Genomic DNA, 14,350 nt, shown 5'->3' on the forward strand with positions numbered 1-14,350 from the left:
TCAACAAAGCAAATTTTGATTATGCGAAAATGATTAACTATCGCATTGTTTTATAGACAGCTTTCCGCTGATATTAAAATGCACAAATTTTAACAGCAAAACCAGTTTTGTAAGCCCCGAGGAGCCGATGCCCGATACTAAACAACTGATATTAATTTCATTTCAATATTCATTATTTAGTTTATTTTGAAAAAGAACAAATAGATTATGAAAAGTTAATCTAAAGGACAAAACAATTTTTTGTGAAGTGTATTGGTCCTGGTCAGGGTTTAGGCTATCTATGTTGTCTCTACTAACTCAAATATTGATTAATTTTTTGAAGATTAGGAAAAAAAATCAAAATTGATGAAAAAATAGAGTGTAATGATTCATAAAATGATTATTAAATCTCTATTGTTCTATCCATCTATCCCTGTATTTCTATGGGAGGTCTTTTTTTGTAATAAATAGACAGAAAAAAATATCTTTCGATAGAAACAGATCAAAATCATACTTTTTTTATGAAAGATAATTTATTTTTATGATTTATTGCTTTTTTTTGTTATAGATTTTAAATCTAAAATGACAAAAGAGTGAAGCAAGTTATATTTTTCAATTTAATATTATGTCAATATTATTAAACTAATAAGTAATTAACTACTAGTTTCTTCCATATATACTTTAGATGAACCCATGTTTTGTTTTAAACTAAGAGGTTGACAGCCCTAGAACAATATAGCCTAAAACTATTATTTGACTTTAAAGGGATAGGGATAAAGGTGCAAGGGGCAATTTCTCTTGGAAGGTTGAATTTACCCTCCTATAAATAGTTTCAAACCTTCCCTGGTCCCATAAGAAGCTTCAATTTAAAGGAGAACCATAGCGGTTCAGTGGTTAGCTACTATCAGCCATCGTGTTACTTTTACATAAGGATTAGAGAACGAAGTATTTTTTTTATTTCTCGGCTTGAATATAATTTGAATACATAAGCAAATTATATCAAATTAAGGCAAACAAAAACAGCTAAATAAACAGCAACTTTTGGTTTAAATGTTAAAACACTTAAAAAACAAAATTGTCCAAAACTGAACAATAGAGGATTTTTTCTAGACCTGGGTGGGCCTGGGGTAACAGAAACAGACATACATTCAATGTTACCAATACATCTAAATAAAATTATACTGGTGTAAAAATAAAATTTCATGGCCCTTAAATAATTGGAAATGAAGAAGAATTTGAGTTTAACTCTACACAAACAATACATGGTTTAAATTGACTAATTGTTGACTGTATTTGTCTTTGTATGTGGGAGGGCCTTGCAGTACATTTTATTTTTAAGAAATTTTATGTGATAGAGCATTCTATTTCTTTCAAAGCTACGAATTCTTATAAATTTTATTATTCTTGTAATGATAATGATTTTAATATTTATATGTTTTATGATGTTATATGATATAGTCCGATTCATAATTCTTAAAAAATAAAATTAATACTTTATTTTAAAGTGAAGCTTTTCTACAACGTGTACAAACATATATAACTTGTATTAAATATTAAAAAGATAAATTTTAAAAGTCTTATTGTTATCTTAATTTGTAGCATTAAACACACCAATCTACTTTTGCATCAAAATTTTTACAAACCTTATAGAAATTCATGGTCATCTCAGTCTGATTCAAAGAACAAAAATGAAATAAAATCATAGAACAAACAAACATAACACAGTAAAAATCTTTAATAGCTTGGCTTTTTTTCTGTCCTAATATATGTTTATTTAGCAAAGCAATCTTTTATATTTCTTCTTAACATCACACGTCTGACATAGCTACATAACATATGTGGTTTTATCTTAGCTTGATCTTTAAATCATTTTAGTGGTGATTTAAAGATCAAGCTCTATTGTCTTTAGAACCAATATTTTCTGTTTTAAAAGTTTTGTTTAAATGAATTTTGATTATATTCATTACAGCAATCGGATCATTCACACACAGTGACGTTTGAGCATTGAAATTCATACCCCCCTCCGCTATTTTGAAAATAAATAAAAAAAACTTTTGTTTGAATCCTAACCCTGTAAGGCCCATACCTAGGGTGTCCTTTTACCTTAAGGTGCTACTGTCCAATGAACTGATCTAAAGTAATACACAAACAAACGAACCCCCCCCCCTTCTATTATTTGCTATTTATTAAAAAAATGCAAAAAAAGACACTTCAAGAGGAAACGCCAATTTGTCTTTTGTATTAAATGGACTTTTAAAGTTTTTAAAACAATACTCTGATCAAAACAAGATTATGATTCATTATATATGAGTGAAATTTCATGTGTTTTTTTCCATTTATGTAACCTTAAAACCCTGGTACTTTTTTCTCCCCACTAAATTTAATTCGTATAATTATTTTGACAAAACTTGACGGCCATTCATATGAATTATATGTAATTTTATTTGTAGCGCAACTTCTCTATAATTTAGATATGTCCGTATGTTCGTTTATAAATCACAAAAAAACCGAATCGTGTTTACTAATGAATAAATAAATGTATAATATACTTTGATATTATGAGAGGGGAAAATTGTCTTTAATTTTCCCTGTTATTTATTGGTCAGTTTGTTTAACCAGTAGGATGGGGTAAAATAAGGGGTGTAAGGGGGATATTGTTATTCTAGCCCGATACGTGTTTTACTTTATTAGATAACATGAAAATTTGGTGTAAGATTTAAGTAATGATAAATCCATTAATGTAAATTGATAAGCTACAAACATAAATTGGTTTAGCAAGGAATGTATTCTAAAATCCAAAATGTATTATTAAAATTTAAATCAAATTTAATATCTTTTTGATGATGTTGTCCTTGTTAAATTAAATAACGCCTGCCCAATATCTTTAGAACTCTATTGACTGCGTCACTAGCATTTATGAGGCTTTGTATTCGAAGGAGCATATACCTTTAAAAAGATTCTTTTAAATTGAGAATTTAGTTGCTTCAGTGATTATCGATGTCAAAAAAGCCTTTTTACTGCTTTATATAAAACGATAAAAAAGCTATGTTACAAATTTGTTGGTTGGTGTATAGGTAATTCAATTATAATAATTAATAGACAACTTCTGGCGCATGCCTAGGTTTAAACATTACATTTCTCGTATTTATTCGAATCCGGTGGATTAGAACCGGTTATAATCCATACGAAAAAACTATGTCTAGCATCGTATTATATCCAGTTGTAATTACCAAAATAAATAATCATGTAGACTTTCTAGTAATAATTATAAAATTGCTGCACATTCAAAATTTTACTTATCTGAAACAGAAATCATCAGGTGAAGTTTGAATTTGATAGGACAATTCTATCATTATTAAATCAACAATTGTCGCTACCTGTGGAACACTTAACTTTTTGAAAACTTACTATAGTTAAAGTTCTTTTTTCATAATATTATTTTGCATAATATATTCCCTGTCAATCGTGTAATGACATTTTTCTTTTTTCTAATGATTAATTTAAAAAGCTTTTTTGGCAAGATTTCTAGTCTTAATCCTGTGCAGTTCTGGAAGCGTAGCATTTCTACAAGCGTTTGTTTATTAGTAGTCTTGCAGTAGTATAAATTTATATCTGTGTGTTTTTATTTTAACTTATCAATTGAAATAATTCCTATCTAAGGAATGAAATATATCTTATTCTCGCAAATCTTTATCCTTATAATAAAGTAACAGGATGTTTGTGTGTTTGATTGTACCTAAGGATGAAGCCAACCACTGAACAGGCTAGCTTTTCATAGGTCCTTGGATGGTTTATAACTATTTTAGGATAGGTTACCACCACCCTTCCAATATAAATCACTTCTAGAAAACCCCCACCCCTCCCCTCTCTGGCTCTCTCTCACACACACACACACACACACACATTCTCAAACAATCTCCTTTCATTCTTAAATTTTATCTCTTTATATTTTGAAAATCATGTTTTAAACTAGTTTCAATAAATTCAGGGGGGAAGCGTTTTATTTAAAGTGTGAAGCTACTCTAAATTTTATTATATTGGTTAGGTCAGTTTGTAGAACTCGGGTAGATTTTATATAAACTGATTTCATAAAGATTGCCTTCTGATCAATATGTCATTACATTATAATTCGCCCCTAGCATCTAGAGGGCTTATTCAAAGGGCAAAAAAAAGTCTAAAACCACCACGAGGACTAAATCTAAAATTAAAATAGCCTAAAACCATCATGAGACCTATGCTATAAGCTTACCTATATAGGAGTAATTAATCAGTTTAGTAGTTATCAAAATCTTAAGCTTAAGACAAAAAAAACCTTGTATATCAGGATCATTCATTTGATGCTATTCTAATAATAACGCCATTAATGTAGGTTGACAATACATCCAGTTAGGGAGGAGAAGTGTAAACCAAATGCTTCTTATTCTTTGTCTTGGACGTTGTAGAATTTTAACTAATGGGTTTTAACAGTGTACGAACTTTTCCACCAATAATTTTAATATATAGAATGGTTAATTTTGGCTGTTTATATTAATTTCTCGTCTATTGTCTAATCCTTTGGCTCCATTGGAATAATTATAAAATCTAAGCTACTGTTAAAGTTAGGTTTCTTGTTCTTGATTGCAATAAAGAGACCTTTCATTGTATTTTGACATGGATTTATTGAAATCAAAACATATACACAAGTATTTCTATAACTAGTGGCTTCTCCCCTAACCTCTAGGGTCTTTGCAAATTGCATAATACCTACCTAGGACCATGAAAATTGTAAAACTAACGGTTAAGACATTTACGAGACCTTACAGGACAATGCTATCCTAATATATAAAGTAGTAAGTGTTTTTTGTCTGTCCCAAAGGATTTCGCTAACCGCTGAACCGATTTTGTTCTCCTTTACAGTGAAGCTTCCTATAGGTCATGGGAAGGTTTTAAACTATTTTTAGGGAAAGTGTCTACACCCTCTCCCCCCCCAAAAAAATTTTTTTTTTACTCTTTTGAAACTCAAATTTAAAATGGGATGAGGTCGACTTTTCCCCCCCCTACCTTAAGTGCCCCTAGAGGCTTCTAGGGGGCGTAGCCGCTAGTTATATTATAAAGTAGTAAGGTTTTTTTTGTCTGAAGCATAATTATTAATACTTACTGAACTAGTAGAATTATTTTTTTGGAAGATTTAGATTGGCCCAATATGGTTTAAGCTATTTCAGTTTTAGGTTTAAGCCAAGCGATAGTTTTAGTGGTACTACGTCAAACCCTAGATACGTCAAACAGTAGATGCGACAAACGCTAGACAGACAAACAGTAAACAGACAAACCCTATACACGACATACGCTAGTTACGACAAACGCTAGAATGCGACAAACGCTAGAATATGACAAACACTAGATTTTTTCTAAAGGCGACAAACAATGGATACGACAAACGCTAGAATTAATCCTATTATATCTATAATACAAAGTAGAATGATCTCTGTCTGTCCGTCTGAAGCTCAAGATCTCGGTAACCGCTGAACTAGTGGGCTCTACTCTTCAGGGAATATACCTAATTGTCCTGTGATGGTTTTAAGCTTTTTTCTTGCGGGGTGAGACACTCCAAACCACCCACCCCCCCACAAAAAAATTTATCAATCTCTTGGGGCAAATCTGCAGGGAAAGGACAATGATAGCAGAGCGAAATGCGACAATGGGAGTTTATTACACTAGTCCCCAAAGTTTTATAAGCACGTTTTTTTATTCGTTGACTAAACAACTTTTGTTACGTGATTGAATTTTGATTGATTAGTTTAATAAGTTGAGTGTTTAAACGTTTCAACCACTAATTTTACGCTATGTACATAGATTTTTCGGCAATTATCTTATCCTTTTAGATCCCTGCATGGATAGATTTTTGAATTTGATATTTATGAACGAAAATATCAATAAATATTTTATAAGTTTAAATTCTAGCGTATGTCGCTTCTAGTGTTTGTCGCACTTTAAAAATTTTATCGTTTGTCGCGAAATTGAAAATTCTACTGTTTGTCGCAGTTTAGTGTTTGACGCATCTATTGTTTGTCTGTCTAGCGTTTAACGCATCTACTGTTTGTCTGTCTAACGTTTGTCGCATCTACTGTTTGACGTATCTAGTGTTTGACGTAGTACCAGTTTTAGTCTACTTTCATCCCTATCCCATCTATATAGAGCCCCAAGATGTGATGGGCACAGCTACTAGTTATTAAGAAACAGAAAGACAAGCAAACATCCTTAGTAACTTAAGAATGAATAAATAGGAAGAAAACGAACAACACAAAAATTTAATTATCCATCTCTCCTCCTCTAAAATTTTATTTAATATTTTCTTCTTTGTTTAGGTGTGAAGGGAAAGAAAACTGTTATATCCAGCCTGGCCTCCAACTATTTGGTGATCCTTGTCCAGGTATAGTAACTTCAATCTTTGTCTGTCCCAGGGATCTAAGGGATAAGACATTGGACGAAAAATTGATGATAGACCAAATTTCCCCTTCTTTATTTTAAGTTTTCCCTTTTTTGAGGGGAAGGGGGAGGGGAGTTTTGCTGGAGGGGAGTGTCCCATCTCCCTAAAGATGTCAAATTGTTATGTATGACCATTCCAAATTTCCCCCCAAAATAGAGCTCAATCGGTCCATATATCAGTTAACGAGATCTTAAATTGACAGACAATCATCCTATCCTTAAAATAAAGTAAAAGGATGTTTGTGTGTCTGGTTGTCTGTTTGTACCAAAGGATCTCGCTAAACGCTAAACCGAAAAGGTTCTCCTTTACAGGGTAGCTTCTCATAGGTCTAGGGAAGGTTTAAAACTATTTTTGGGAAGGGTACTACCACCCTCCCAAAATAAATCGACAAAGATAAAAAAAAATAATAAAAAAACGCCGCCCTGCGGACATTTTTGCAATTAGCTAAAAGCATAACTAACACCATCTAGCGGCGAAAAAATATTTTTGATAAATCGCTGACTTTAAAATAGATTAAAAAGAAATACTTTTACGTGTCCCTAGAGCCAGAGGCTTCTAGGGGCGTAGCCGCTAAATACTTGAGATTAACAGCTAACCCACCTCAACTAACTTTATCAATAATCTGCCATTCTTTCATCTATAGTTATAGTTCTCAATGCAATGGTATGCAATGATAAAAGCAAAATAATTAAATTTTATTTTTGCATTTATCACTTCCTTATTAAATTAGCTGAATACAAGTCAAGTTGTATGTATACATGTATGTATTTATAGTTTTCAGTCTTGATACTCTACAACTATTATTATTCGTTGGTAGGTGGCTAGTTTTTCAAACATAACCAAAACATGTCCAAAACTAGCGATTTTTCCATTTTAGGTCATTTAAAGATGTGTCATTGGTTTTAAGCTGATGAAAATTTGTTAATAATGCTAATTTGTTTGTCATTATCGTGAAATGCAGATCTAATATTGTAAAAAATACTTAGATTTTGTTGAAGTTTAGAAAATGAAAAATTGTACCTAGTTTTGCTACGCGCTCAAAATCTAATAAATAATCTATTGTCCTATATTATAGCATTGTTTCGCTACTATTCGCTAGGGGCTTAAAAAACTGGAATTCAAACTAAAAAAGTAACATTAGCACCATGACTTGATATCGTTATTTTCTGGAGAGGGGGTGTCCCACCCCCCAAGAAAATGGCCTAAAACCACCAAAGATTATTAGGTATATTCCATAAAAAGCAGACCCTTATCGGTCCACCATTTAGCGAGAACCAGACATCATTCTGTTTTGTATAGGTTACGTTGCTTTCGATTTTGATATGCTTGTATGGCTGTTGTCATCCTTGTTGTAAGCCTAGGATATAGGTAGTTTGCCGTTGGGATAAATGATTTCAAAGTTAGCTTGACATCGCGTTATTATTATTAAATATTATTTATAAGGGTGTCAAAATTTTTACTTAGAAGTTATCTGTTGTCTATCTGAAAGTATCAAAAAATTAATTGATTTTACTTTAGATTATAGTATACTAGTAGCTGACACATGGATAAATCATTTATTTTAGCCGTTAGCGAAATCTTAATGGACAACCAACAATAACAACCTACACTATTTTATATTTTAGGGTAAACAATGATTTATTGACAATGCCTTCAATATCGTTTCTTTAGGGCGTATTAATCCATATGAGTGGGTTTTTAGAATGTGCACAAAAGGTGCCGAAAAAATGCGGCACCCGCGATTTTGATGATTATTTGAATTCATGATTCCAATTAAAAATCATGAGTTGTCTTGTCTCTAAGAGTGGGGGTAGTTGGTCCCATATACGAGGGATAATTAATGACAAGTATGATACCTAATTTTAAATTTTTGCCAAACTTTAAGCTAAACCATATATTTATTTGTTGTGAGCTATTGTATTAATTATATTTTTTAAAGAAAATTAGTCGATATAGGTTTCTGAAGATTTTATATACCTAAGAGTCACGTTCCAATGGACTGACGAGATATCAACTAATTTAATGATATTGATTAATTAATTACACTTCATCCCTATACCTTGCTGTAAAATACCCTAGTATTATGGGACAGAGACCAAAATTGTTAAAAAAATGCTTCAATAAATTTGATTACATCAAAGTTGTACATTTTTACAAAAAAATACATTATAACAAGAATGATAACATCCATAAAAGCGAAGCACTGAAATGGTAGGACAAACAGACATTAACACTTGTATAGTGTCAGAACTGAAAAATCAGAATATAAATGTATAAGATTCGAAGCAAAATTTTAAGTAAATTTGTTGAAAAACTGCTTGTACAGAAAAATGTTTATGGACATACTTACATTTTTAGGACTAAATTATAGAGTTGCTTCGCTTATAATATTGTACTTTTTTGTCCCAGGAATCAGTATACCAAAAATCAGATCAAACGGATAATTAGTTCACATAAAAATTTGTTGTTAAAAAAGTAGAAAATTAACAAGTTTTAAATGGACGTGCGGACATTTTGGCAATGGTTATAGAGTTGCTACGCTTTCTAAATCGTACCTAACTACTACAGGAATCATCATGCAAAGTTTGAAATCGATAGGACAATTCTAACATGCCTAAATTAATTAATAAAAGCTATCTATCTCGGACAGACGGACGGACAGACGGACCGACCCTAATTATAGAAAAGCGTCGCTTTTAAAAATGTCGATATCTCAGTTTTGTATGGATAGAGGCCAATTTTTAGGGGTTAGAGGGGAGAAACCTTAACTCAACAAAAAAGCTTAAAACTTCATTACAATGAAATCTTTTAATAGCTTTAATGGAAGCTGTAGAATGAATTTCTGGAATAATAAAATGGACTTTATAGCATGACCGATAGTATAGTATACTGATAGTAAAGTATATACAAATTGCTAAATCGTATAGGAAATCTACACAAAAATGTTATAGCTGTTTATCTTGAATAGCATCCAAGAAAACCACGTATCCTTAAACGTAGCTATCAGACGGACAATCGGACGGGTGGACCGAAACTAATTTGGAATCTCATAGTAGCATGACTATAGAATATATGAGTCCCTATCTTTGTTGATTATTTATATGGTATGCCTTGGTACGGTATGAGTAAGAGTAATGTGTTTTGCGTACATCAGCGTAAAAAATGTTGCTTTTAATTAAATGTTTTTGTTCATATTATATGTACATACTCATATATTTTATACTTACTGGGTGGCTCAGTAATGTTTTTGTTTATATAATATGTAAATACATACTCATACATTTTATACTTACAGGATGGCTCCATACTGTTTTTTTTTTATATGTACATACTTATATATTTTATACTTACAGGGTGGCTCAATACTGTTTTTGTTCATTTTATATATACCTACTCATATATTTTATACTTACAGAGTGGCTCAATACTGTTTTTGTTCATATTATTTGTACATACTCATATATTTTATGCTTACAGGGTGGCTTAGTACTGGTTTAATTAATATTATATGTACATACTCATACATTTCATACCTACAGGGTGGCTCACTAATGTTTTTGTTCATATTATATGTACATACTCATATATTTTTTACTTACAGGGTGGCTCACTACTGTTTTTGTTCATATTATATGTACAAACTTATATATTTTATACTTACAGGGTGGCTTAATACAGTTTATGTTTATACTAAATTTATATACTCATATATTTTTACATACAGGGTAGCTCAGTACTGTTTTTGTTCATGTATACAACCAAGTACTTTTCATACATGGGTGGTAATTGAATTAAATTATTTAGATTTGATTTTGTTTTAAATACATATCAACTTATTTACATGGTTTATGTAAATTCAGCCTTAAATGAGAACAGTTTATTTTTTTTTGAAAAACATAATGGACACCCTGTAATTTTTAATAAAAAGATTGTACCTTAATTAGGGTTGTGGAATTCCCTAATTAGCCAATGTTCAAGTAAGGTACTTAATAACTCTTGGCATAAAGACCAACGCTTCACTATTTTTTGGGAAGATAAGAAAATTGACCTCGTGAATGGTTGCAATGCCGTTAAAGCGGCATTAATGATTGTGGACCCCGCCCACCTACCAAAAAATAGAGGCAATTGCGAAGCCACTAGTGTATGAAAAAGGATAGGTATGAAATTTGAAAAAAAAACTAAACCATTTTTAACTAAGCCTAGAAAAAAATAACTTAAAACTTCTGGACGAATTCTTTCATTATTTTGGCAGCTGTAATTAATGATATTCCATAAATAAAACTGCTGAAATATCTAAAAAGAGCCGGAGATTACTAGTTTATCCTCTGATCTATAAAAAAAATAAGATAAAAATATCTGTTTTTTTTATTACTTTCAGTCTTTTAGGTTTGGTTATAGTAGGTATTGACTAGCACCGCAGGGTTAGGGCTACATTGGAATCCCCCCTCCCCATTACATTATTTTTTAAATTTTAATAATCAGTATTCAACAGAAACTTTGAGGAAAATCACAAAAATATCAATAAATGTATATTTTTATCTATTTTATATTTTCAGGGACGCCAAAGTATCTTGAAGTGCAGTACCTGTGTAAAAGAGAGCCACCACTGACGGATCATAACACAGATGATTCGCCGAAATTCAGGTAGAATTGGTTTATTTTTACTAGTGCCTTTGTCCCTAGAAGCGAAGAGGAATGATTTTAATTCGATAAAAATCAAAATTACAAAATAAGACCACACCATATGCTTACATTAGCTGTGCTATTTTCCATTTCAACTTAGTCAAAATATTAACGGTGCTTACACTCAAAGTGCCTATCGATCACTGAATCCCCACCTTTTCTTCCCTTATTTATCTTAATTTGAAAATATAAGGGAAAGGTTTTTTTTCTTAAGCCCAACTTTTGCGAGAAGCCCCTGCCCCACTTCTCATTATAACCTAACCTAACCTGACCTAAAATGATAAATAAACAAATGAAAAGCCATTCTAAATTACGAGGGAGGTATCAGTTTGCTCTACAAGGTGCTTTGTGTGAAAGCACAGACATTTCTTTATGCTTGCAAAGACAAAATATTGTTCTTTTTGAATATGGGGACTAAGGTGGGAATTAATCTGAAATCTACCTATCCCATTGTCCCTGCCCTGAAAAGCACGCTCCCTATTTTCAATTATACCGTTAATAAACGATAGAATTAAGCTTTATCATCCCAGCGATGGAATATTAATTTAATGCTCATTTCGTATCATAATACAGATAAAATTGTTATCTGGCGGTACTTTAGTTCAGCGTTACAGGGCTTGGAACTAGTGGTAAAAAATGGTATAAAGTTGTAAGGTTTTTTTTTGTATAAAGCTAAATATCTCAGAAATGGCTGGTCCAAATGAGTTTTACTATTAAGGGTAAATTTGAAAATATCATAGGGTTATTTAAGGCTATTTTCTTTCCCCTAACAGTTATTGGCGCTTCCGCTAGTATTGTTTTTGTCCCTTATAACCTTTACTATCTACTAGAAATATTGTTTTTTCTAATTAGGAAAGCTTTACATGGCTCGAGCCGCTAATGCTATTTAATTTCTAATTGGGATGCTTTATACTTTTTTCTGCCCCCTCCTTCCCTCTTTAAATACTGAGCCACTAGGTGCTAGGGGCGAACATATTTGTAAATATTATTATTAATTTTACTTTTAGTTAGTAATTTTTTATAAGTGAGGTAAGATGTTGCTTACGTGTCTGTCTGTTTGTACCAAAAGATCTTACTAAGCGCTGAATCTATTTGCATTTTTCTCCTTAAAAGCACAGCTTCTAATATGTCCTCAATAAGATCTATTTTTAAGGAGGTTAAATCCACCCTCCTATGATAAATCATCCCTGGGAAAAATACACCATCCCAGAAAAAACTAGTAGGTTGATCGTCCCCCCTTCTCCCTGCTTTTAGGTAACACAAGAGACCTTTTTTGACGTAGTTAGTTTAGCAAAAATAAATTCTATGAAAGAAAATTTGCATATACCTTTAATAGATTTTAAAAATTAGATGTTGGGGAAGCATATTTGACTATGCAGTTGTAATATTGTTTGACATTTGAAAAAGGGAGGGTGCTTATTTTTATGACAACGCCCCTTAAATGCAAAATAAGTTTTAGTAGCACATCTACTCCATAAATAGGGGCCTTTTTGAATTGTCATATGTCCATTCATCAACAGATTGCCCAGAGGTTGAACATTTCATACACTAAGAATGAAATATTTTTGAGAAATATACCATTTTTTTTTGTATAACTAGAGCCTTAATCCTATCATCAAGGGTCCAGTATTCTAAGGATGGGCTATAAATAGTCTAAAACCATCCAAGAAGCTATAAGAAGCTTCCTCAAAAAGGAAAACTCGATCGATTAGCAGACAAAACTTTGCTTTTTTAATAGTAATGGCTTGTTATTCCTGTGCTACTTGTGATTATAATTGTCCTTTGTTTGATATAAGAATAGATAAATTTTAATTATTCATATAATTTTAATGTCTCTAAATGAAGCCATGATAGACTAAAACCTTTTCTCTATATAAATTTATAATATTCATGATTCTCAAATGTAAAATAATAAGATCAGACAAACGGTACCAAATCTGTACGTAAACTTTATTGATATATCCTTTAATAGATTTTAAACCCTAAAATAGTCTAAAGTCCTATCCATTATTTAATCAAATAAAAATCTTAGCTTCGTTTTATAGATCCAATTTAGACTTTTTTTTTAATTTCGGTAATGTGCAATTTTCAAATCTTTTTAAAAGTTTTTTTTTGTGATATTAAAGTATGCTGTCTTTTTATATTTCCCTAACTCTTGTCTTAAACTGTCAAATTATCGCTCGTTATCATACGAAGAGGTAAAATTTTTTGTGCGCCATCACGTCCACAAGCGTTGATTATTAGATTGATAAAATTGTTAAAAGTTTGAGTTTTCCAATTTTATCAAATAGTAGCAAACCATACATTTGATTTCCATTATTTTGCATAAAGATAAATTCCCCAACCCCCACACACGCCCATAATATTTAATAATTTTATTATGTAAGTATTGAAAAAAATGTAATAAAACTTTTGGGGATGTTTTTGGCAAAAATGTAAATTTAACATTGTATTTATGAATGATATTCGCAGATTTATTCATTTGAGGGCGATGGTGATTTAATATCAAAATTGTAGCATACACCTAGCTTGACAAGTGGTCATTATTCAATGAACACTACAAGGAAGATTAGGTTTAAAAGTGGCGAAAATAGGGCATCACAAAAAATTTCCATGACTTTATATAAACGTAGGAAAAGTGTTCATGACTAATAATACAACAAACATTTGGTTAAAATCCCTGATTTGCTTAAAGGAACCCTGCAAGTAATACAACGCTTTAACTGCCAAAAGACTGCCACAAGTAGACCCAATACCTCAAATTTGAAGCCTTCAGCTTTAATAACAAAATGTACATAAAATGTCATTTTAAAATACTTACAAATTTTTTGTTATTAAAGCTGAAGGCTTCAAATTTGGGGTATTGGATCTATACTTGTGGCAGTCTTTCAGATCGGTGTATTTCTTGCAGGCTTCCTATTAGATCAATATCATGTCTTAGTATGTAACATAATTAATTGTATAAACCTATTTTTACCATGTAACGCTATTCTGATGATAACCTTTGCCTGTATGGTTGACTTTAAATGCCGATTCGAAGCACAAAATACTTATAGAATAGTTTTGCTCTTAGAGTAAAACTTTTTTTCAGAGCTTAAAAAAATGGCCTAAACAATATGGAGAGGTTTATAGTGGTATTACCCCATGTATTTGAAATAGACGGACAATAAACCATCCTATTGATGATTTTTATTACTAGGGTAAGATTATAAAAGATATGAT

At 31.4% G+C, this 14,350-nt stretch overlaps 1 protein-coding gene across 1 annotated transcript in view; it reads left to right on the top strand.

Annotated features, from left to right (window-relative positions):
• The window catches only part of LOC145325950 (uncharacterized), a 59,984-nt gene that overhangs the window by 14,199 nt on the left and 31,435 nt on the right, over nt 1-14,350 (top strand). The window contains exons 3-4 of the mRNA XM_080168974.1: nt 6,324-6,388; nt 11,002-11,089. Coding sequence (XP_080025100.1) covers nt 6,324-6,388; nt 11,002-11,089 — 153 coding nt within the window. The remainder of the gene's footprint in view (nt 1-6,323; nt 6,389-11,001; nt 11,090-14,350) is intronic.

The sequence above is a fragment of the Acartia tonsa genome, chromosome 8, assembly GCF_053477335.1.
Source record: "Acartia tonsa isolate MP-2025a chromosome 8, ASM5347733v1, whole genome shotgun sequence".
NCBI lineage: Eukaryota > Metazoa > Arthropoda > Copepoda > Calanoida > Acartiidae > Acartia > Acartia tonsa.